Raw genomic sequence first — 25,691 nt, forward strand, 5'->3', positions numbered from 1 at the left:
GATTTTACATATGTTTTATGGGAATGAATATTATGGTGTTTGCGGATAAGACGTAAACGATAATTTCTTCGTGCCTCAGTCATGATGTGATTAATCAACCTTTTAAATAAGTTTTAGTTAATCATTAATTTCTTGCGCTTACTTCATGCCACCATATTCAACCATTGGTATCATATAGTAATGATTCACATAAAGCAAAATCCATGAATATTACCGAAGGTCAAGGTTTTATAAAAATCTAGTAGAAAAGTATGTACAAAAAGCTTGGCTAAAGCTATATAAAATATTATAAACAAACACTATTCCCCAAACAAGTCTACAAATGTTTGTACAAAAGACTTGGCTAGAAGCTTTATTGAAATTGGTAAAATAAAAGTAGAATACCAAAACCACAAACAAGAAGTCTAAGGGAAGACCATCCCACACACCAATATACATAGATATAACACACATACATCACTCCTTCCTAACTAATGGGAAAGTAGCTTCATTTTGGAAAAAAAAAAAAAAACACACATACATCACTATATATTTCTATAAATTTTCAGTCTTCAAAGAATATATAATATATCAACTAGCGCAAGCAATGTAGGCCATGGGAGAATTATGATGACGATAGAGGTGGTGACTTTGTCGATGTGAGAATCCATTTTGTGGACATATTTCATCCAACAATTGGTTAATGTACTTTTGACATAGTTTCCATTCCTCATGGCTCACATTTGGTGGTGATATCCAATTGTTCTTACTAGGCTCATAATATATGATTTCCTGTTCACATAATGAAATACAAAATTTCATCAGTTATTGAACAATATGATCATGAACTCTCTCTCTTCCCTCTCTCTCTCTCTCTCTCTCTCTCTCTCACACACACACACACACACACACATTTAATGCCCAAAGCAAATTAGCCATTCATATTAAACCTTCAATAGATCCCCTTTGAAGGGTTTTGGGTTGATTAGATAATGACCAAATCCAAAGAGTGATGACACGACATGGTGGACCATATCTTTGAGAGCAATCATAATATCCAACAAGGTTGATCTGTTCACAATATGTGGTGTCTTATACAATAGTTTATGTGAATCCACATCAACATGCCAAGTTCACTCATGATCTTATATCCCACCCCGCAAACAAGTTAAAAGTATACTACATTCCATTTGACGCGTAGACCTCACTTTATCCGGAAGTGTGCTTTTTTGAATTTGTGCTAATTGTTATGACATGGGAGTGCAGTGCAGGAGAAAGAGACCTGTCAATTATATGACCCCGGGGAAAGTCGTATTTTTAAGAATGGTACATAGAGACAGGCTACACGCAACTACAGAACTCATCAGGTTTTTCCTCATTGGGATATTTATGCGTTATTCTATCTGACGTTTTATGTAGTTGTAAGTAGTAGCAGTGGTTGTGGTGGTGGTGGTGGTTATGAGGTTATGTAGTTGTGATGGTAGTAGTAGTTGTAAGATGGGCTCTTCTGGAAATTCCTCTAATAAATTGCTGGCTTCAGTGCAGTGGATGGAGAAGACAGAGATGTTTGTATTTCTGCCAGGAAATTCAAATTATAACCAATGGTAGAAGGGTAGGATCATTCTAAACTAAAGAATTGGGCAGGGGAGAATCTGCTCCTTTAGGACCTTTACTACCTACCTACCCCTATACTATACTATATTGAAGACAGAGAGAGAGGGATGGACTTTGGCATTGAAACGCTTCCCCGATGCCGTTCATCCATCTCCTCCTCTCTGCTTTCCATCGCCTAATTTAATTCTAACTAAAGGCGTCATTCATCACCCGTTGTTTCATTTCATCTGTCAGACAGTCCAAAATCTATAAAACAACGCATCAATCACCTCCAAAACACTCGGCTTCACAGCGACTCTGTCCCCCCCCCCCCCCCCCCCCCTTGTCGAGGAATAAAGATTCCTTGTTCTCTTACAAGCACTGGACCAAAGTATAATAGGTTTGATGGAAATTCGTCCCAGTCCCAGGAAAAACCCATCCCATTCCATCCAAACGCTAACTACACTTCCCTATTTCTTTCTTTCCTCATAAACTATAAATTATATTATAATAACACGAAGTGGTGCTTGGGTGAGAATTTAAATAAATAAAAATATCTACGGACAGTTTGAAGAGAAGGAAGCATACGTTAAAATTTGGCTAGCTTTGATTAGAGGAGCACTGGTCTTGGTATGTTTGAAGTATAAGAAAGAATATATAAATATAAATAAATATATTCTGGATAGATCTATTACATCGTTTGTGAGCGTTTAGGTAGACCGGGTTTGTAAGGTTGCGGGAGCAGATGCATCATGGGACCTTACGACCCTTCTTCTAAATAGTTATTTTTATGTGCTGGACCCAAAGTTTTATTAATTTACCAGAACCATTAACGGAACATTGTTCTTGATAGACTTACATTCCATTATGTATAGAGGAGAGATAAGATGAGTCATGTTTACCTGATCAGCTAGGTTAGATGCGGCGTTGGCGTTGGCGTTAGCACTATAGCCTTTGTACTTGCCATTAATGGGTGGCTCAGCAGGCGGAGGAGGTGGTGATGCTTGGCTGCTATAACCCGCCCCTCCGGCGGCGGCCCCATATGTGGTAGTGCCGGCGCTGTCTGCACCTCCTCCTCCGCCATACCCAACACTTTCGGTAGGTGGTGGAGGAGGAGGATAGAGGGTATGGGGAGGGAGAGGTTTCTTCTTCTTCTTCATCAAAAAGCAAAAGAGCAACGCGAGGAGAAAGGCCACTCCCAATGCACCACACACACTACCGATTATTATTTTTTTGTGATGATGATCGTTTGGTGGTGATGGTGGTGTTTGGGAGAAGGGAGATGGACCTGGGCTCTGTGGTGGTGGTGTTTGTGTAATGACTGGTGATGGGCCTGGGCCTGGGGTTGGACCACTGGGTGGTGCTGCTGAGGTTGAGGTTGGGCTTGGGCCTGGGCCTGGGGTTGGACCACTGGGTGGTGCTGCTGAGGTTGAGGTTGGGCTTGGGCCTGGGCCTGGGGTTGGACCACTGGGTGGTGCTGCTGAGTTTGAGGTTGGGCTTGGGCCTGGCCCTGGGGTTGGACCACTGGGTGGTGCTGCTGTGTTTGAGGTTGGGCTTGGGCCTGGCCCTGGGGTTGGACCACTGGGTGGTGCTGCTGAGGTTGAGGTTGGGCTTGGGCCTGGACTTGGAGAATGAGGAGGATGTTTGGGAGGCCAATGAGGAGGGGTAGATGACCATGATGATGGTGGGGATGAGGAGGGTGGCGTAGGAGTGTAATGTGATGGTGGAGAACTCTCATGATACCATTTTAGCTCCCTTAATCTCCCCATTCTTCTCTGCCTCAAATGCCTTTTCCTTCTCTCTCACTTAAGCTAAACCAATACGAGGAGGATTGGATGCTGGGCGTGATCTCTCATTTCCCTACACTCTTTCTTATATAGACAACAGACAAGACAGGGGGGGGGAGGGGCCTGACCGAGTCTGCTTGACATTTGATTTTCTTGATTGCCTTTCTGAAGAGAAACTGAGATCCCAAGTGGGAATGAATTATATATTTCTAGTTGTCTATCTAATTATCCGTTTGGTTTGCAACACCTTTGCATTTTCCATGCCAACAACGTGCCTCCTGCCTCGCAATTATATATATATATATATAAATTTATATATGTATGAAGCGTCCCCACACGAACGATATTGTGACCTAGTTATATGTAGATCATAGGTAAGTTACAGGGGTTGGGATTTTGTTATCCTCTTTACATTATAGAAGGGAAGGGGAAGTTGGTCAATCTTGGGTGTTTACATGCATGCAATGCAGCGAGCGCATTTAAGGCCCTTGATGAAAAGGCACGCCACGCAAGTAATGGCACGTCATTTTCGGTTCACAATGGCATGATGATGCATTTTAAGGTGGACTACCACTCCAGCTCCTCGTGTTGTTTGCAATTGGGAAATGAGGAGAGGAGAGGAGGTGGTGGTCCTCCTTGGAAGAGAGAGAGAGAGAGAGAGAGAGAGAGAGAGAGAGAGGTGCGGTGGATAACTATGATTCCATACATAGTCAGAAGTGCCAATGATTGCTTACTTCCACAGTAACAGCGTCACTCATTCATTCATTCATTCATTCATTCATTCATTCATTCATTCATTCTCACAGCGCCTTAAGGACCTTGATTGAGTATGGATGGAATCCCCTTGGGATGGGAATGGGGCGGAAGAATAAAAGTCCTTGACTTCAAAAGAGGTGGTGGCCCCCCAATTGGGCTCAATGAGTCCAAAACTTTGGCTGTTGTGACGGGAATCTATTAAATAATTTTGTTGAGACTATAACTCAGTTCAAAATACAGGAAATTGCGTGCGTACTATTCTCCAAATTTCTTAAATCGTGTTTTTGACTTATCTCATAGCTCAAAACACATGGAGACGACCATCATTAACCAGGCTCACAATTCAAAGCATTCACGGAATTCATTCTATATGACGTGTGTATATAGCTTCTTTTGAAAAAGGAAAATTGCCTGATCTCTGTGGATTATCATATATATAGAATATAGAATATAATATATATATAAATATAAAGTATATATCTATGTAATATATGTATATGCAGCGTCAACGTTTTTCTAAGCTTATAGTATATATATATATATTTATATCCACGGAATCTGTCATTATCTAGCATACTTGCTACTTAAATATGAGCATATTATTGTATTTCTGTCTAAATTATGTTCCCCACCTTCATTCAACATCATAATTTTATAATAATCACGAGCTCAATTATGAAGGATGACCATTTTTGTGTTGGAAAAAACTTACGAGAAGCCCATGTAATCATCTAGAGAGGACTAAACGCAAATGTATTATTGAATTTTATTATATTGTGAAATGCACCTAAGAGATCAAAACCAACCTAGTTAGCTTCTTACTTCTTACTCAATTTATAAAGGTACCCATTTGAGGTGGCTTAGGTAAAAAGGGTATGCTAAAAGGGTGGGTCGGCTTAGGTACATGCATCCTAAAAAGGGTGTGCGAGGGTTGAGACTCCTTTGTAGCCGATAGACGCTTTTGAAAACAAACCCTAACACCCGGTGAAGAACAGTAGAGAACCGAAATGGACAGAGGTATGACAAGTTCTCTTCCCACAAAAAGCGCGACCGGAGCAACTATGTATCCTGGTCATATAAAATGCACCAATACCTGTTGGGGCATGGATATTGGAGCTATGTGGAACGAACTAATGAGGTAGCACCAGAGCCGGCACACAAATATTTCCCGGCATGGGAGCAAGGAGCGAGCCGAGTATTGTACTGCATCGCGTCCAGTGTGCACGATCAAATGCTCGGTTACATCAAGGATGCAAAAATGCCAAAGGAGGCAAGTACCGCAACCCGTAAGGTGTAGCTCCGACAAGAGCTGAACAACATCTGGCAGAGAGATATGTCGGTTACGGACTACACCACCAAGGTCAAGGAGATCTACGATGTACTCGGATCCATCAACGTAACGGTGGAAGAAGACGAGATGGTCCAGATCTGTCTTGGTGGTCTAGCACAACGGTACGGGCCAATCTAGACGGCAATTTGCACCTGAAAGAAGCCACCGTCCTTCTCTCCCTATCTCTCCCTCTCTTTCTTTGTGGTTTCTGTGTTCTACCGAACTATCGTACTACCGAACCGTGTACTTTGTGTTCTTACGCATACGCTTCCGCACACATATTCTTTTACATGGTAATAGAGCGCGAGGGTTGAGACTCCTCTGTACCTGACAGAAAAGCTTCTGATAAGATAAAGTTAAGTTGTTGTTTTCGAAAAGGATAAGACAACAATATGGACAGTTGGTCATGGTTATTGGAGTTATGTTGATGGAGCTAATGATGCAGCACCCGAATCGACACACAGAGATTTTTCGGCTTGAGAACAAGCGGGGTTGTGAAGATATATCACTATGTGCGGATCGTGAGGCGGAACCACTGGGGTCCTGGACTGGAAGGATTCGAAGTTTGCACAAGTTTAGTGAGAAAGTATTTAAGATAGATTGAAAGAGAGAGATTGATATTGCGAGAGAGAGAGAGAGAGAGAGAGAGATTAAGATTGAATAACGAATTTTGATTGAAACAAGATACACCATCAATTGGATAACGAATTTTCTTGTCCTTAAATTCCTGAATCATACATAGCCTTTTTTTCTTTTTCATCCACTCTTTTATAGATGCCCCCATGCATATGATGCATGTGGGGTACAAGACATGCATAAAATGCATGATGCATGTTTGCCATTTGGCGCTCATGCGTTACATGTGATGCATGATAACCATGTCACTCATTTAAGCTCTCATATGAGAATTTTCAAGTAAAACTATAATGATAAAAATATAATTTTAAGGAAATGACTTGGCTTAGTGGTAAGTATATTGCTTTCTATCTTGGAGGTACAAGGTTTAAGTCTTGCTTACATCCCTTTTAAAGCACAAAATACTATTAGGCTTTTGGACCAAATATCTTTAAAACACCATGCACTACGATCAACCGACCCGACCAATCTATCCGATTTGCATCCGTTCGGTCTGCATCCCGAGGTCACCGGATGCCAGTAACCAGGTTTGCCAACACCGGTCGGTCGCCAGTTTCCGGTTGCCGGTTGATGGTCGCCAAATGCCGGTTCTGTCGCCGGTTGACGCATCCCAAACCGGTTCGGTCCGCATCCCGGATGCCGTTGAACTTGGCTACATCCATTCGTCAAGTCATTCAATTGATCCTTTCTATTCTCCACACATAGACAAAGATAATAGCTTTTGCTCTGCCTTTTATATGGTGAGATCCTTATTTGTCCTGTCTATGTAGGACATCTCACAATTTTTTTACTTTTATTTTTTTCTTTGCAAACTTCATACCCACTTGATACTTAGATGTCCGTTTGTTATGTAGCAAAGTGCATTCAAAAGCTCTTCAAGACCTTCAACTTTTTGTACCAAGATATTAAACTTATTTAAAATAGTATCTTCACTATTATTGTTTTATATTTCGTGAGAAGAACCACACTCGATTTCGTATGTTCCTCACAAGTTTCACACTATCGCCGAAAATCTTCACAACAGCGGCAAGGAGAGTTCTTTACTGCTTCGCGTCCTGTGTGAGTGACTAGCTCTTGAGCTACATTCGGGATGCTAGGATGCCAAAGGAAGCGTGGGCGAATCTCAAGAGGATTTTCGCCGCTAGCACAATGGCCAGGAAGCTGCAGCTCAGGCAGGAACTCAACAATGTCTGACAGAAAAATCTGTTCCTGGACGATTACACGGCCCAAACCAAGGAGATCTGCAACTCTCTCGCCTCCATCAACGTGAACGTCGAGGAAGATGAAATGGTGCAGGTTTGTCTTGGTGGGTTAGCGTCAAAGTTTGGAGCATCACGGACGACGGTCTGCACAAGGGAGATTACGCCTTCGTTCTTCGAGCTTCAGTTGATGTTGCTCGTGGAGGAAAATCACGCAGGTGCATCACTGAGTACGCACACCAACAACAAGATGTTGTACACGGAGGAAGATAGGCCCCATAGTCGTGGCGGACGAGGTGGATCGACGTGCAATGGAGGTGGCCGAAAAGAGCAAAACGTGCACCATAATCGAAATGTCGGAAGCAATTCTGAACCCTTCGGAACCAGGGGGAGTCATAGCGGCGCCGGAAACTGGCAAGAGAAGGCTGCGGCAGAATGTTGGTATTGTGGCAAGAAAGGCCAGAGGGAGAGTGAGTGCTGGAAGAAGAGAGCCGATTCAGACAAAACCGAATCGAGTGGAAGAGATGCAGGAAAGCGTCAGAAATCGCACTATGTTGAAGGCTCTGAACGAGCTGTAAATGGATCGGGCCCAACATTCGTGATGAAGCACAAGGCCAATTCGATGGCCGTTGTCGCAAAGTTTCGCGGGTACGTGTAGAATTCCAGGTGGGACCACGGGGGTCTTGGACTAGGGAGTGACGGAGCGTAGGAAGTCGTGCTTCACCATTTCCGGGGCATCCCAGAAGCACACTGGAAGCAACCAAAGGGAGAGAGAGAGAGAGAACAGACATGCAACATTGACTCTCACACACGCACACAACACCAACAGTGACACGAATATGCACAAACAAATGTATATGTATTTACAAGACAACAAGATTCAACACCGACTTCGAGCCGGACCTAGGTAGCATGGGATACAACTGTTGTCTACTGCAAAGTTGCCGGTCGGGGGGGGGGGGGGGGGGGAGCTCTCGGGCTTGTCACGCCGAGCGGGGTCTTGCACAAAGAACAGGGCAGAAAACATAAACACTAGATGCCAAGGCTCAACACACAGAACGACGAAGAAGAAGCAGAGGAGAACAAGAATAAACCCTAAAACCAGAGAAAAGAAAGAGGAAGAGAGAATGTTTCTCCCTCTAACGGTATACCCTACTACCAAAAATGGGCAACCCCTTCACCAAGGACGTTCCCTTCCTTTTATAGAACAAGAAGAGGGATCCGTAGCATCGTGGGATAAATTCCTTATTACATGGGATTCTTGTCCTGACTTGATTACTCTTCGGCGCCATAAAGGCGCCCTCATTATTCACACTAAATGTACAAGGGTGAGCACATATGCTGCACCCCGCCGATGTAGGCAATATTTCCCGGTTTCCGCCTCTGGCCGAAATTCTTCACGACACCGTGAACACCTCGAAATTGAGTGAGGTGTGGTATGTTGATTCCGGAGCGTCAAATCATATCACGAGTCATGAGGAATGGTTCTCGTATTTGGAGAAACTGGAAAAGCAAGGAGTGGTCAAAACGGGAGACGACACTCCGCATACCATCGAACATGTCGGAGAAGTTCCTCTCAGCCACATCGGGCAGAACCTGAACATGTTGGATGTCCCGACATCGGAGAAGTTCCTCTCAACTTATGAACGTGTTGCACATCCCGACAATAACCAAGAGCCTAGTGTTGGTCAGACAGATCGTCGACCAGGGGTTGCACGTTCGATTCACGCACCTCGGGTGCTACATTGAAGAGGCATGCCAAGTTATCGCGCAAGGGCGCCGTTAAGGGAGGATGTTCATCCTCGACACCAATCAAGCCGGAACCGCACTATTCGGGAAAGGACAGAAGGTCGAGTCGGACATTGATCTGTGGCACAAGCGGTTCAACAACGTTAACTTCCCATGGCTTCGTAAAATGCAGACGAAGAACATTGTTTTCGGCTTGCCGAAATTTTGGGGCCGTAATGGCCAAGTCTGTGAAGCTTGCCAATTTGGGAAGTAGAACCGACTTCCATTCCCCAATGAGCATAATCGTAGTCAAAAGCCGCTGGATTTGATCCATTCGAATGTGTGGGGACTGGCATAGAACGTGAGTCCCGGTGGAAGCCGTTACTTCGTAACCTTCATTGATGACTTCACTCGGCACACCTGGGCGTGGTTGATCGCGAAAAAGAGCGAAGTCTTTGCGTGGTTCCTGAAGGTGAAAAACCTTGCGGAAAGGGAAATAGGGCGTAAAATCAAGTGCCTACAGTTTGATGGCGGGAATGAGTACTTCTCTGACCAGTTCATGAGTTATCTACAAAACAGCGTGGCTGAGCGGAAGAATTAGACAATTAAAGAAGCGGCTAGGGCAATGCATGAAGAGAAGATATGCCGAAGTTTTACTGGACTGAAGCCGTAAGGACGACTGTTTACTTGTAGAATCAGACTTCTGCTAATGGAGGAGTGTTGCCACATGAGTTGTATTATGGCCAAAAGCCGAACTTGCTACACTTGAGGATTTTCGGCAGCATTACGTATGTGCATGTGTCGTAGGAGAAGAGCAGGAAGCTGGATGCCAAAGCCGAGAAGTGTATCTTGGTTGGCTATTTAGACGAGCAGAAAGGGTATAAGTGCCATAACCCCCGAACGAAGGAAGTTCGTGTAAGTCACGATGTCGTGTTTGACGAGTCCGCTTCGTGTTATTTGCCTTCATCTCCAACACCTGAAGACTCCATTCCGAATTCTGAAGAAGAGGTCTGCGAGGCCGAGCTGCCTCTGCGAGATGATGAAATCGGAGCTCTGACAGAGAGTCTAATCTCATTTCAGCTAAGTGGGCTAAATGAGGGGTTGAGCCGAGATGGCCAACCAAATGAAGAGTCGGTGAGTAGTGGAGACTCGGTCGTGTTGTCCTTGCGTAAAGAACCGAGGAGACGGTTTTCGCGTAAAGAAAAATGGAAGAATAAAATGTCAGAGTACGATTTCGGCAGTGTCGAGTCAGATCGGAGCAAATCTGAATTTGGGCCAATTGAGAAGGAACCTCCACATAAGGGGTCAAAATCAACTGAAAAGGTCGTGAAATCAGGTAATCATGAATTACGCCGATATATCTGCCTGAAGAACCCTATAAAGAGGTACGGGTATCATGAATACAAGGCGCACCATTACACGAACATGACACGAGTGGCATAAGTGGTGAGCCGGAGAGCTATGCAGAAGCGGTGAAAGACACCAATTGGTGTGCCGCAATGGAGGAAGAGATGCGCGCTTTAACGAACAATGAGACTTGGGACCTGATTGACGTACCAAAAGGTGTAAAGCCAATCAGATGTAGATGGGTGTACAAGGTGAAATACAACACCCACGGCTCCGTCAATCGATATAAGGCCCGTTTGGTTGCGAAAGGCTACACGCAGAAGCATGATGTAGATTATGACGAAACCTTCGCACCAGTTGTGAAGATGACTACCATGCCAGTTCTGCTAGCCATAGCTACAACGAAGGGGTGGCATGTACATCATATGGATGTAAAGAATGTGTTCCTGCAAGGTGATCTTGAGGTACAGGTGTACATGGTACAACCCCTTAGATTTCTATCCGAACAGAATACTTCGACAGTCTGCCGATTGAAGAAGGCGTTATACGGCCTTAAGTAAGCCCCGTGAGCTTGGAATGCGAAGATTACACAATGGTTGTGTAGAATGGGGTTTATGACGTCCAAATCGGACTCTTCGTTATTCGTTCGGCAAGGTCGACATGGACCGGTTTGTCTTTTACTTTATGTTGATGATTTAGTCATCGCCGGCGCCGACCTGGAAGAAATCTGTTGTGTAAAGTCTCAGCTTGCGGCATTGTTTGAAATGAAGGATCTTCGTGACATTCATTACTTCCTCGGGATCGAAGTGATCCGTTCCCTCGAAGGCATATTGATCAGCCATCATCATTACGTAGATTGTAAGCCTATCTCAACCCCTCTGGAGAGAAATGTAAAGCTTCGCCGAGATTCGGGAAAGGTGGCCGACCCAACATGGTTTCGATAGATTGTCGGAAGCCTCATCTACTTAACGATCACTCGGCCGAACCTCAGCTATCCGGTTGGAATGATCAGTCAATTTATGTCACAACCCACGACCGAACACCTTTAGTGCATGCAATGGTTATTACGATATGTCAGCGGCACGAAAGATATGGTGTTGTTGTATCGTGCATACGTAGCTGAGTAGTTAGTCAGTTACAAGGATGTTGATTGGGCCGGAAATGCCCACAATGGTAGATCCACATCCGGATACGCATTCTCACTGGGAAGAGCGGCAATAGCGTGGAGCAGTAAGAAGCAGCCAACAGTAGCACTGTCGAGCACAGAGGCCAAATATCGAGAGGTGATTGTCGCTATGTGTGACGTCATTTGGCTAAAACGACTATTACGGGATTTGCACGTAGAGATGTCCGATCGAACGCGATCTATTGTGACAACCTCAAGAGCCTCCACTTGTGAAAAACCCTGTATTCCACGCTCGGACCAAGGACATTGAGGTGCACTACCATTTTTTCTGCGAGCATGTCCTTTATGGTGAAGTCGAATTGGCGTATGTTTCAACGGGTCGGCAGATTGCCGACATCTTCACCAAGCCCCTTGTCTCCACAAGTTACGACATTTCTCTGGGGAGCTCGGTTTGCGCCACCTTGACACGCCGAACTTGAGGGGAAGACAGGAACAAAAGGAGTGTGAAAGGAGCGGTAGTGACCGCGATGCCGAATCGGATGAAGAATTCGATTTCGGGGCGGCTGAAGAAGCCGAAGAAGAAAACTGGGGCCATAATCGTAAGGAAGAGCCGAAGACTGCTGAACAAAGGGGAAATGAAGCCAAGAAAGACGTAAAGGCCAAGAGTAAGACATGGTCGGACGTAGTGAAGGGCTGGAAGATGTTACTCCTTGGGGCAGGACTAGCCCTAACACAGGGTGTCCCTTTAGGACACTTCACCAAAGGGTGGTGCAAGTGGGGTAGGCGTAGACTATGATACAAATGTATTCCTACCTGGCTACTAATTGGCGTGGTTAAGGATCGTAATATACGCGTAAGATAAGATAGATTCTATTAAGCACAGAACAGTAATTAACTAAAGCTTCAAAGATTAAACAAGATGTAGAACAACAACACTTTCATCAATAAACCACTATCTAATTACAATCTAACCGGGTCCTTTTACAGGTCACTGGCTCTGGGTTACGAACCGGTGCCAACCGGCAATCAGCCACGAACTGCCATACTGATTCCAGGTCCGTCTGTTCGCTTCTCAAAATATAATAATTATAGATAACAACTCCTGGTTCTAAAATAATTGTCAAGATTCAAAATCTTGACATGACCATGTTATAATATAGTATCATGGGTTAACCAATATATCTAGTACATAGTTATGTATGTAATTGGTCCTTATTGTTTTGCTAGCATCATGTGCATAGTTGCTCCCTTGTAGTATTTACACTTGGCACATGCATGCATACCTACATGCTCTATTGTAGATTCACATGCGTGCAACAATTATACATGCCATGTAGTATAAATAGAGGAGTTCACCTTGAAGGAATTCAAGGTGAACAACACCAGTTATGGAGTCTTTCCGTTAATACTACTCATCCATTTGTCTATCTTCTTTCTTGTCTCTTGAGCTTATGATCTATCCGTGACAGTTTGTTCACCTTCGCATCCTCATAGCTCTCCCTCTCATAAGCCATAGCTATGTTTGACTCAACTAGTGAGTTAGGCCAAATAATGGTAGCCTTACGACAACTCCAACTTGAAAATGAAGCTCTTCGAAATTCTTGACAAGAACTTCAAGTTGGTGCCTCCCTATCCTCACAACCCCCGAAGCCTAGTCTACCACAACAACCTAGCCTAGAGCCCGATCTTCTACCAACATCTAGCCTAGCTTCGTCGCATTTTCTTGAGCCTAAGGTTAGCCTCCTAGAAAAATTTGATGGAACGAGGTACGCGTTTCCGAGGTTTCATCAACCAAGTTCGACTTATCATTCGGCTACAACCTCAACGTTATGGAGATGGTCTTTGACAAGTTGGCCTTGTGGGCACCCTTCTCTCCGGTCCGGCCCAAGCTTGGTTTGCGCCATTGGTAGAAACCTCTTCACCTCTATTGGAGGACTTTCCCGCCTTCCTCGCTGAGTTAGAGGCCACACTTGGAGAGACGGACCGACGACATACAACTCTTAACAAGATTTATGCACTTGAACAAGGTTCACGTGCAACTTCGGTCTATGCTTCAGAATTTCGACAACTAGCATGTGGCGTCAATTGGGATGATCAAGCTTTAGTTGATCACTTTCGGCGCAGCCTTCGAAGCAATGTCAAGAATCTTCTCTTAAACTTTTTGGAACCCACCTCGTTATCCCAAGTGATTTCACAAGCAATCCATTGTGACAATCGTCTATTAGAATTTCGCTAGGAAGAGCGCCGAACTTGGGTTCTACCTCATTCACTTCCACGACACGCCCCGGTCATACAACCCCAACCATCCCCCCCACCGACTGTGTCACACTCCCCTACTTTGGCAGATGCTCCTATCCCTATGGAAATTGATCAAGCCCGATTTCGGCCATTGACTGATGCCGAACGACAATTTCGGCGGGCTAATGGCTTTTGCATTTATTGTGGCGCCTCCAGTCATGTCGTTCGTCATTGTCCTAGGAGTAATCGTCCACAATTCCATCGAGCTAACGGACCCCACCATCCGGAAAATGACATTGTTCGGTTGCAGTAGGAGCCATGCAACTGGACATCTCCCTTCGCCCACATTTTCTTGGTTCCATTGCTGGACCATCAGGCAATTTCACATTGGAGGTATGGCTTTCATTTAACTCTAGTTCCATTCAGTCTGTTGCTTTAGTTGATTGTGGGGCATCTTCTTGCTTCACCGACATCACGTTTGCCCAAGCACATGGCGTACTTGTTGCTGGCCTCTCAAAACCCATCCCCATTGAAGCCATCGACGGGTGCGTCCTCTCGTCAGGTGCAATTACTCAAGCTACAATCCCATTAGGGCTTTCTGTGGGTTCACACCAGGAGGAGCTCCCTATTTACCTCATCACATCTCCTCGACATCCGATCGTCTTAGGACTAACGTGGTTGGAGGCGCACAATCCAATAGTGGATTGGTGCAACCGCTTGATCACATTTAGCAAGCCAGGATGCTCGTGCAAAAGTATGAAGGTAAATTAAGTTTCCCATCCTTCGGAGAAGGTCGATTCCGATTTGACTACGCCATCATCGGTTCAGGATGGGTTTGTTTGTGGCGCTGTTTCTAACACACTCGATGTTATTCCCGAAAAAAACCAACACTTCTCCGACGTATTTGAAAAATGTAATGCTAATCGTTTGCCTGAACACCGACTCTACGACTATCCGATTGATCTTCAAGAAGGTGCGTGTTCACCCTTTGGTCCTCTCTATATGCATTGTTTGCACCAAAGTTGAAGGCCCTTCGTGTGTATCTTGATGAGACCTCGAGAAAGGATTTATTCAACCTTCTAAGTCACCAGCCGGGGCCCCCATTTTATTTGTGAAGAAGAAGGAAGGCTCTCTACTCTTATGCGTCGACTACCGAGGTCTCAACAAACTCACTGTGCGCAACCGCTTTTCGCTAACCCTGATCCCCGAACTCCTTGATCGGCTCCGAGTTGCGCGTCTTCTCCAAAGTTGATCTGCGTGGAGCGTACAATCTTGTACGCATCAAACCGGGGGATGAATGGAAAACCGCATTTCGAACACAATATGGGTATTTCGAATACAAGGTAATGCCTTTTGGTCTTACTAATGCTCCAACAGTTTTTCAACATATGATGAACGATATATTCCGGGAATATCTTGATCATTTTGTTGTCATTTACCTTGATGATATTCTCATTTTCTCGCCAAACATGGAGGAGCACATGCGCCAAGTCCGATTAGTTCTTGCCAAACTTCGTGAGCATGTGCTTTATGCCAAAGGCAAGAAATGCGAGTTCGACCGTACCTCAATCGAATTTCTGGGCTACATCATCTCACCCACTGGCATCACCATGGATATGAAGAAGGTCTCTGTCATTCAGGCGTGGGCGACTTAAAGATGTGCAATCCTTCCTCAGCTTCGTGAATTTTTACCGTCGCTTCATCAACGGGTGAGAGCGATAAAAGATGTGCAAACCTTTTATCGCTCTCACCCGTAAAGGCACTCCATTTTTATGGACCTCGGAGGCGCAAAATGCGTTCGACTCACTCAAACACGCATTCATCATTGCCCCAGTGCTGCTACATGCCGACCCCACAAAACCCTTCCAAGTCAAAACCGATGCCTCTGACTTCGCCATTGGTGCCATCTTATCCCAAGCTGACGACACCAACCTAATGCACCTAGTGGCTTACTACTCCCGGAAATTGACAGGATCCGAAATCAATTATTCCATATACGACAAGGAGCTTGCTACTATCATTGCTGCCTTTGAAGAATGGCGACCCTACTTGGTCGGCGCACAACATCGTGTCCAGGTAGTCACTGATCATAAAAATTTAGTTTATTTTTCCACCACTCATACTTTGAATCGAAGGCAGGCCCGTTGGTCGACATTTCTCGCCGACTACGATTTTGAGATCGTATTTCGACCTGGTGACCAACATGGGAAGGCCGATGCCCTTTCAAGCCAAGCTGACCTTGCACTCCGCGCTGGGGATGCTGCTTATGCTCAACAATCTAGACGTTTGTTGAAACCCGACCAATTGCATCTTTTTGCCACTTGTATGTTGCAGGATGATTCATTACTCCAACAGATCACTGATGCATCCAAGACCAATGTGTTCGCCAACAAGATTTGAGATAGTCTGCAAACCCCTCCAAGGCGACCATAAGGAAGGATCTTGACACCTTCACCATACAAGAGGGTTTGCTGTTCCGAGATTATCTCTTATACATCCTAGAGGGCCCATGTCGCACCCGGGTGTTGCGGGAATGCCACGATGACCCACTTGCAGGTCATTTCGGGGTCGCGAAAACCCTCGAGCTAATCTCTCGAGGGTATTGGTGGCCACAACCATGGAAGTTGGTCAAAGAATACACAAAGAGTTGTGAGGTTTGTGCTCACTCCAAAGCCATTCATCATCGGCCATACGGCTTACTACAGCCGCTTCCATGTCCTCGTCGTCCCTGGGCCTCTATCTCTATGTGACGGGAACTCAACGCTCCTTATGTCCAACGCTCGGCCACAACCGAGATTCTTTTCATGCACAGAAAAACCAGGAAACAAATGCACGACACAAAGGAGAGAAAATACACAGGAGGTTTACATGGAAAAAACCCCAAACTAGGGGAAAAAACCACGGCAGCCCACAGGCTGCAAACTGTCACTATGTAAGAATGTACAAACAATGAGTTCACGGAAGCAACGACCTCGTGCTCACGATCTTCGCCACAGGCGGCGGTTACAACAGAGGCAACGACCTCTTTCTCTCTCTCTCTCTCTCTCTCTCTCTCTCTCTCTCTCTCTCTCTGTACAGTTACGCACACTCTCTATTCTTGCACACTCTATTCTTGCACCAACAAGAAAGTAACAACCATAACAACTATACTAAAAGTTTGCCCTAAGTCATATTTATAATAATATGACTTTTCGGCTATTTACAAATATAGTCTCGATGGACTCTCAGAAACATATTTACGAATATGTCTCTTCATCCGGTTCTCACCGGGTCTATCCCATCCGGCTCTCCGTAGCCGGGTACTCCTCATCGGGTTCATACCGGGTCTGTATCATCCGGCTCTCCGTAGCCGGGTACTCCTCATCCGGTCTTCACCGGGTCTGTATCATCCGGCTCCCCGTAGCCGGGTACTCCTCATCCGGTTCATACCGGGTCTGTATCATCCGGCTCTCCGTAGCCGGGTCCACCTCATACGGTTTCGGCCTCGGCCGAGTCTATTCATCGGCACTGTTCTTCTCCCTTCCCATTCGGAGGGACCTGTCTCCCAACAAACTCCCCCTTCACTCCGGCATGGGGTGTCTTACCAGTCCGATTCTCTTCCGGCATGCGTCCAGCTTGTCGGGTGTCAGCACTTTGGTCAGCATATCTGACCCGTTCTCTGCAGTGTGGATCTTCGTCAGTGCGAACTCCTGGTCATCTACTCTTTCCCGGATCTAGTAATATCTTCGTTGTATATGCTTCGTACGAGAATGGTAGGCCGCATTCTTAGCAAGGTGGATGGCACTTTGACTGTCGCAATAGAGTCGGTATTCCTCTTGCCGGATACCGAGCTCTCCGATGAAGTTCTTCATCCATAATATTTCCTTGCCGGCTTCCACAGCCGCCATGTACTCCGCCTCTGTGGTTGACAATGCAACCGTCTTCTGCAGCCTCGACTGCCACGAAATAGCTCCCCCTGCATATGTCGGATGTAGACCGGCTGGTATCCACATCAGCCGACATGTCCGAATCGGTGAAACCGTCCAATTGAGGTTTTCCGGAGCCGAATCGGAGACACATATTTGAAGTGCCCTTCAAATACCGGAGTATCCATTTGACCGCGTTCCAGTGCTCCTTGCCGGGATTGCTCATGAACCGGCTCTCCGTAGCCGGGTACTCCTCATCCGGTCTTCACCGGGTCTGTATCATCTGACTCTCCGTAGTCGGGTACTCCTCATCCGGTTCATACCGGGTCTGTATCATCCGGCTCTCCGTAGCCGGGTACTCCTCATCCGGTCTTCACCGGGTCTGTATCATCTGGCTCTTCGTAGGCGGGTCCACCTCATACGGTTTCAGCCTCGGCCGAGTCTGTTCATCGGCACTGTTCTTCTCCCTTCCCATCCGGAGGGACCTGTCTCCCAACACTATGGACTTGATAACTGATCTACCCTTGGTCAATAGCTATGACTCGGTGTTGGTCGTTGTCGATCGGTTTATGAAGACGGCTCACTTCATTCCATGCTCTAAAACCATTTCCGGAGAAGGAATGGTGCATCTACTACTCAACAATGTGGTACGCTTGCATGAATCCCCGATGATGTCATCTCCGATCGCGAACCCCAGTTTGTCTCTCACTTCTGGCAGCACTTGCTACAAACTTTAGGCATCTTTGTCAAGTTGCCATCCGCTTATCACCCCCAAACTGACGAGCAAACGGAGTGTGTCAATCAAATCCTTGAGCAGTATCTTCGGTGCTCTGTTAGTTACCAACAAGATGATTGGGTCAACTTACTTTCATGCATCGACTGGCGTCACTCCCTTCTTTGCCAACTATGGTTTACATCCTCCCTTCAACATTTCCCTTCCTACCACTTCCGTGAACCCTTCGGTGGAGGATCGTCATCGATCTGCCTCTCCACACTTTGTCGTTGGAGACATGGTCTGGTTGTTACGTCGACACATCTCTACTACTTGTCCATGTGCGAAACTTGATTACAAGAAGTTGGGACCATTCCGTATCATCGAGTGCATCAATTCCGTCACCTTCCGGCTCGCCCTTCCATCCCACTTCCGGATTCATGATGTTTTTCATATCTCCCTCCTCGAACCCCATTATGCTTCATAACTCCTAGGACGTTAGGCCCCTCCACCACCACCTGTGCAATTGATGACAGGGGAGGAATACAAGGTTGACCAAATCCTTGACTCGCATTGGCATCGTCGACACTTGCAATACCTTGTCCTATGGAGAGGTTACCCCATGTCTGAGGCCACGTGGGAACCATCGGAAAATTTACAAAATGCCCCAAAGGTCGTCCAAGTTTTTCATCACCGATATCCCCACAAACCAATGGCCGATTTGGGAAGACGGTGTCGGAGGGGGGATAATGTCAAGATTCGAACTCTTGACACGACCATGTTATAATATAGTATCATGGGTTAACCAGTATATCTAGTGCACAATTATGTATGTAATTGGTCCTTATTGTTTTGCTAGCATCATGTGCATAGTTGCTCTCTTGTAGTATTTACACTTGGCACATGTATGCATACCTACATGCTCTATTGTAGATTCACATGCGTGCAACAAGTATGCATGCCATGTAGTATAAATAGAGGAGTTCACCTTGAAGGAATTCAAGGTGAACAACACCAGTTATGGAGTCCTTCCGTTAATACCACTCATCCATTTGTCTATCTTCTTTCTTGTCTCTTGAGCTTATGATCTATTCGTGACAATAATTATCCCTTTCCCATTCTAGACTTTATCCGGCTTTTAAGTCTTTGCTGGTCAACACATGGCACGCCCGTGGTACAGTACCTTGTACATCGAATCCCACGGTTTGCCCTTCAATCTTCCTCCAAAATGTCCAGAATGCTTTGGTCGAAGGGTTCTAAATGCTCATCGGTTAGCTGCTTCGTCGTTTGCTGCTGCTCCTACTCCCACTCTTGCTGTTGATGCTGATCCTGTTGCTCTGAACTCTCCAGTTCCACTGGTCTCGAGGCTTCCGGTTTTGGTTCTATTGGTTTGGGCTCCTCCTCCTCCTGCTGCTCTGGCCTCTCCGGTTCCACTGGTCTCGAGGCTTCCGGTTCTGGTTATGTTGGTTTGGGCTCCTCCTGCTGATGGTTTCCGATGTGCAGGTTTTCATCCTTCGGCTGCTCCTCTGGAGTTTTGTTCGGCTGGCTTCCCCCAGTTTCAGCTTCATTTGGCGCCTCCTCTGAAGGCTTCTCTTTGTCACTGATATTGATCGCCGCAGTTCTTTTGGCCACCTCTTGCCGTCGCCGTTATCATTCATACCACTCGAATTGGAGTTGTGTATCCAGCTGGTCGTCGTCCAATTGCTCCAACAATCGTCTCACCGCTGCCAATTGTTCCCCGGCTAATGATAGGAAGTCATCCGACAATTCCTCCCTTATGGCTACAATGTTCTCCGCATCCTGTTTATAGAAATCGTCGTCGTCCTTCCTCTGGTTCTCCGCATCTGCTCTCAGCAATTGTAACTCCGTTGCTTACTTAGCCCATTTAGACCACCATTGAACCGAACTTTCTTCCACCAGTCTCTTCGTCCGGTTTCTCCATGTCAGCACCAGATCACGGATTCGCCCTAGCCCCATCTTCGACTTATTCTTTGCGGCATGTTTTTCGTCTTTCAATTGTTTGATAAGGCATGTAGTTGCCGCTTCTTGGCTTTTGTAGTGCATGAACTGTGTCTGATAGGTAGTCTGAACTTTGTTCAGAGCCATTGTGGCGGGTTCCTTTTCCTCATAGTGCTGCCGGATCAGCTCCATCCGTTCTTTCGCCACTTCCACTGGTCATTTCGCTACTTCAGCGCCCTTCAACTGTTCCTCCACTAGGGCTGTCGTTGTCCGGTTAACCTCATCCCGAAGTTCCCGTAACTTCTCCTGCTGCCAGCCACTTTCGGTGATCAATTTCTTGTGTTCCGCATCCAAGTGTTTGTGATCCCGGTGCCGCCGATCAAAGTCGTCCATTTTTTGTTTTAGCCTTTGATTGATCAACATGGTTTTCCCGGTCGTTTTGTTGTCAGAGCTCTTCCTTGAGTTGCTCGATCTCTACTTCCGTTGAGTGCCGGAGTTTGTCCTTTTCCTGCAGGAGTTTTTCTTTTTCTTCCTTTAGTCGGTCATATGCTCGATAACCTTTTCGCAGGCTTTCTTCGGCTCGCCGGAGGCTTTCAACTAATTTCTTTTGTTCTTCCTTCGCTGCCTTCTTCCATTCACGTTCTCTAGCCCTTAAGGCCTTTTGGGCTTCCAATGCTTCTTTCAACGTGGCGAGTTCTTGTTCCTGTGCCTTATTCGTATCCGAGACTGTTTCAATCACCGGGGTCTTATTATTCTGAACACTCACCGGTGCCACCGGTTCTAATTGTTTTGGTCCTTTGATGACCAACTTAGCTGCCTCTTCTCTGGTCTTTTCCATTTCTTGTTCCATGCTCCGGATTCTCGACCGGGCCTTCTCTAGTTCTTCGGTCGTGGCGAGCAACCGGTCCACGTGTGCTCTTTCTTCTGCTTCTATGTGGCACACCACCTTAGCCACTTGTTCTCCTATCCACCGTAGCCATTGGCTGCCGGTGCTTTGTTGTCGTGCCAGTTTTGGTCGTGGTGTGGTTTCCTCACTTGCTGGGAACCTATTCTGGGTAGTTAGCGATAGTTCCTGTTCTTGCTATGGCTGATGCGTCGGCGACACCTGCAATTCAATCACCGGTTTTTGAACATCCGATTCCGCTATTTCTTGCCGCACAGGTGCTTCTAACACCGGATCTGGTTGAACCGGTTCTGACTCCTTCCTTGGCTGCGGCTCCTCGGGGCGGGGCTTTGGTATATTGTCCTTTACCGGACTTGATTCCTCCCCTTTGTGGCCCTCATCGCGTGTTTGTTTGCGACGTAATAGGTGCTTGGCAGGTTCTTCTTCTCTATCCTCGTCTAGGGTTCCACTATTGATTAACGCCGTCAAGGGGTCTTGCTCCTATTGTTGTTCTGATTGCTGTTCCGGCCGGCTCAACTTAATTTTTAAGGGTCTCACTGGTGTTTCCACCAGTGTCTCCTTCTCTATCGTATGCTTCCGACTAGGCTGCTCCTTCGCATTCTGTGAGGAGCCGGCTGCTTTCCATCCGATTGCTTGTTTAGCTAGGAGTTGTTGCCTTTTTGAAGATTGGTTGGGGATTGATTCAGTCAGTCTCCCAGCTTCTTCGGCTGATCGGCTCTACCGGCGGCGCTAAAAGAGTGAGCCATTGCGCCACCGCCGTCCACATCTTCTTGCCATCCTTTACTGAGTCTATGGCTACGCTCAAACTATCAGCGATGATCACCGGCCAATCCACTTGTACTCCCTCATAAGTCTCTATAATAAAACCGGCTCTATTCTTTGGCATAGCCAGGGGTCGAGGGTGTACATGCCCATACTCATGAATCACACGAGCGACTTCTTGGAATAGAGCGTCCTCATCGCCTTGCGTGCGGTACACCTTGCTGGCCAGGGAGTAGTCACCGAAGAAGTTCATGAGCATCTCCGGTGAAGGGTTGTCGATTGTGAATATTCCACCCTCTGGTAAGCCGGTCATAGCGCGGATGGCCTCTTTTGTGATGACCTCGATGATTCTTAGGAACCCTTCGAACCCATGTTGCTTGAACCATTTCTTGGCCGTTTCCGAGAGTGCCATATGGTCCATATCGTCGTCTGATCACTCTTAATCGCCTGTGTGTGCTTAGTTCTCTGTTCTCGTGAAATGAGAGGGACTCTGCGAGGCGGAGGTTTTGTCTCTCCATGTTTGGCGCCTTTTCTCGATTCCCACGCATGCACGTTGTGTACTATAATAGTAGCCGGTTGACACATGGTATGCTTTTAAATAGGCTTTGATTAGCCACCAACCACACACCTTTTCAAAGTGCTTGTTCGCTCCTCGCCTATGCATGATGATTTTATTTATTTATTTTATTTTTTTAAATAATTAAGCATTAGTCCCGGTTGTCTGGTAACACCGGGTCCTCTTGGTTGCCAGCCAATTGCTTGCCGCTTCCGGTTACCGCGTCGGTCTCCACATGGGCCCGTAATAGGGTTTAAGCCGGAACCCATTTACCCATTTGTCCAGTACTTCGCCGGCAAGCATGCCTAACTAGTAAGAACTGTTGAATTCTCGCGTGATCCAGTATAGTCTGGTCCACCGGAACCGTAGCTTGCCCGACATCTTACCCATCCGGGTCTGAAACACAAGCACCGGCTTGCCGATTCCGAACAACATCTCATTGCCCTTCCGGTGCCGGTCGACGAATGCCTTCCTTCGTCGCTGCTCCAGTTCCAACTGCATGATACTCGCTATTCGATGCTCTTCCAGCTCACATAGTGTCGCCAATCGGATTTTCTCTGATTCCTTTTCACTCAGTCACTCCCGGACCTATATCCGTAAGCTCGGTACTTGAAATTCAATCGGCATCACTGCTTCTTGTCCGAACGCTAACTGGAATGGTGTTGTCCTGATGCTCGTTTTATACGCCATCCAGTAAGCCCATAATGCACTGTGCAACTTCGTGTCACGATCGGTCCGGTTCACATTGACGATCTTCCGGAGGATGTTCTGTAGTTTCTTGTTAGTGGACTCGGCCAGTCCATTCGCCTGCGGGTAGTACGGAGTGTTGCGCTTGTGTATTACTGCGTAGAACGTTGTTAGGCTCTCCACTACTTGACCGAGGAAGTGTCCACCTTGGTCGTTAATTAATTCGATTGGACATCCGTAACGGCACTAGATGTACTCGTAAAGGAACTTCGCCGTTGATGCCGCGGTATTGTCTCGCAAAGGCTTGGCCTCTACCCACTTGGTGCAATAATCCGTAGCGACAATGACGTTGTCATAGTGTAATTCGCACACTACGTGAAAAATGTATTTTTGTCCCTCCGGATGGGACAAGGAGGAACCGGTAAGGAGGACCCAGTAAGGAGAACTGGATGAAGGAGGAACTGGCAAGGAGGACCCGGTAAGGAGACCCAGATCAAGCAGAACCGGCAAGAGCCGGATAAAGAAGGCCGGTGAGAGTCTCTCACCGGATGGAGAGACAAATTTGTAAATAAAAGAAACGATCGTTACATACATAGGGCAAGATTCGAACCCTGTACCTTCACATAGACAAACCCCAACCTTACCATTGTACTAACTTATCGTAAGTGTTTTAAATATAGATTTAATATATATAAGACCTTTATTTACGCCTACCTTTATTAGAAGGTAAGTCATGCATTTTTAGAATGCGTGAATACTTTATTCATAAGAAAAATGTATACCAATAAAAAATTGCTCGTGCACATCTAGCAAGCATGAGCACTATATTTAGGAAATAAAAGCATAGTGTAAAAATCAACTCATGCACATTTAGTGTGCATGAACACTTTAGAAAAAGCATGAAGCTATGCTTAGCCTCTTCCATCCTTATATAAGGAGGAGAGAAAGATGTATGGGGTTGTTGATTTTTTTACAAGGATTGATCAATCTAATAAATTCGTGGGATTCACGCGTTTATCTTCAAAATTCTCTTTCTTACAATCTAAATATTGATTAAATACACTAAACATGTGGGATTCACAAGTTTTATTTCTTACTTCTCTTTCTACCTATTCATAACTAGCCTTATATTGTATTTTTCTTTCTCCTAGTCCAAAACCTCAGTGGTTCCCACCTGACTCACGCAACAATCCGGAGCTGAAAGGCATGACACAAGTGGTGAACCCGACATGAAACCGGGTAGCAAGGAGATGGAAAATCAACCGGGAGCTAACAACATGATGGCGATGTTTGAGCGGATGCTACAAAAAGAACACGTGATGTCGAAGATTGCGGTGGCAATAGAGCGGCTCGTGCAACTCAACGAGCAACTCAACGGGAATGACATGTCACGATATTTGCGAGATTACAAGGCGGAAATGCTACGGTGCGGAATTTCGGAAGGACTGCAAGTGACGTCCTTCAACCGGGTGGTGACCGACGGGCTTCAAGGGAGTATCCATGGGATACGGCAGCAAAATCCGATGTGGGAGGCATTTGAAGAGGCGCTAAAGACCACATTCGCCATTGAGGACTCCTCCAAGGCAACGAGGAGGGCATTCGAAGATTGGGTGGAAACACCGGAGAAGGGGATGAAGGTCCTCGATGTGTTTTCGTCATTTGAAAGTCGGTTCGGGAGGTTGTCTGTGAGAGATCAAGCTATCCTCGCACCGGACAAAGTGATCATGTTCCTACGAGCCGTGGACATCTAGGACCGGAAAGATCTTGGGTTGCTTTTGGAGGACACGACCACTGAGAGTAGCCTCACCGAACATGGGAAAGCATGCGGGATATCGTCGTGTGATACACGAAGAGGCGGCAATGGCTTGCTAGCGAAGAAAAGAGGGTTTCAGAACCGATTCCGAAACAGAGATCCGGATTGGAAGACCATCAACCGAGGGCTTGGGAGACTACGACCGAGAAGGGAATCGATGCAACCACGGTGGAGCAATTGCTAAAAGAAATGAAGAATCTGAAAATCGCAATGGTAAAGAAGTCGGATGACTGTCCCACAAGCTCCAAGTATATGGACCGTCGGTGCATCTGGTGCGATAGCACCGAACATGATTGGAGGGATTGCGACGAGCACAAGGAGGTGTTACGATGGGATCATATCTACTACAAAGGAAATCGGATCCATTCGATGGACTCTCGAAAGCCACTCCAAACAAACTTCTGGAAAGGCGGCATGAAGAAGGTCCTCGAGGAGGAAATAGTGACAAATGCGGGAATAAGTGTGGGTGAGTCATCGGGAGCAAAGGCGTCTTTTTGACTGGATGTGCTAGAAAACCCCGAGAAGACCGACTCCAATGAGACCCGAAGCACGGCAGAAGGCATCCGTGAAGCTACAGGATGGGAGTGCCCCGTCGATAAGAATAGTGTGTATGTAGACGAGAAACGACGGCGCACGGATGATGCGGCCGGGCCATTGAAGACATCGGAAAGTTG

General features: G+C 46.3%; 1 protein-coding gene across 2 annotated transcripts; it reads right to left on the reverse strand.

Moving 5' to 3' along the window:
- Positions 1-279: 279 nt before the first annotated feature.
- On the reverse strand, positions 280-3,403 carry LOC147854531 (uncharacterized). 2 transcript variants are annotated; one of them, XM_087330919.1, is made up of 3 exons: positions 2,475-3,403; positions 526-771; positions 280-462 (listed from the first exon to the last, which is right to left on the reverse strand). In XM_087330919.1, the coding sequence occupies exons 1-2, from the start codon at positions 3,339-3,341 to the stop codon at positions 571-573; spliced, it is 1,068 nt and encodes a 355-aa protein (XP_087187045.1). In that variant the 5' UTR covers positions 3,342-3,403; the 3' UTR covers positions 280-462; positions 526-570. The 2 variants fall into 2 exon arrangements, with proteins under 2 accessions (XP_087187045.1, XP_087187044.1); XM_087330918.1 differs by lacking the exon at positions 280-462 and having other exon boundaries at positions 511-771.
- Between the last annotated feature and the right edge of the window lie 22,288 nt (positions 3,404-25,691).

Source organism: Azolla caroliniana, unplaced genomic scaffold (genome assembly GCF_043228905.1).
Source record: "Azolla caroliniana isolate FFs.n. ecotype wild unplaced genomic scaffold, voAzoCaro1.0.p SCAF_15, whole genome shotgun sequence".
Lineage (NCBI taxonomy): Eukaryota > Viridiplantae > Streptophyta > Polypodiopsida > Salviniales > Salviniaceae > Azolla > Azolla caroliniana.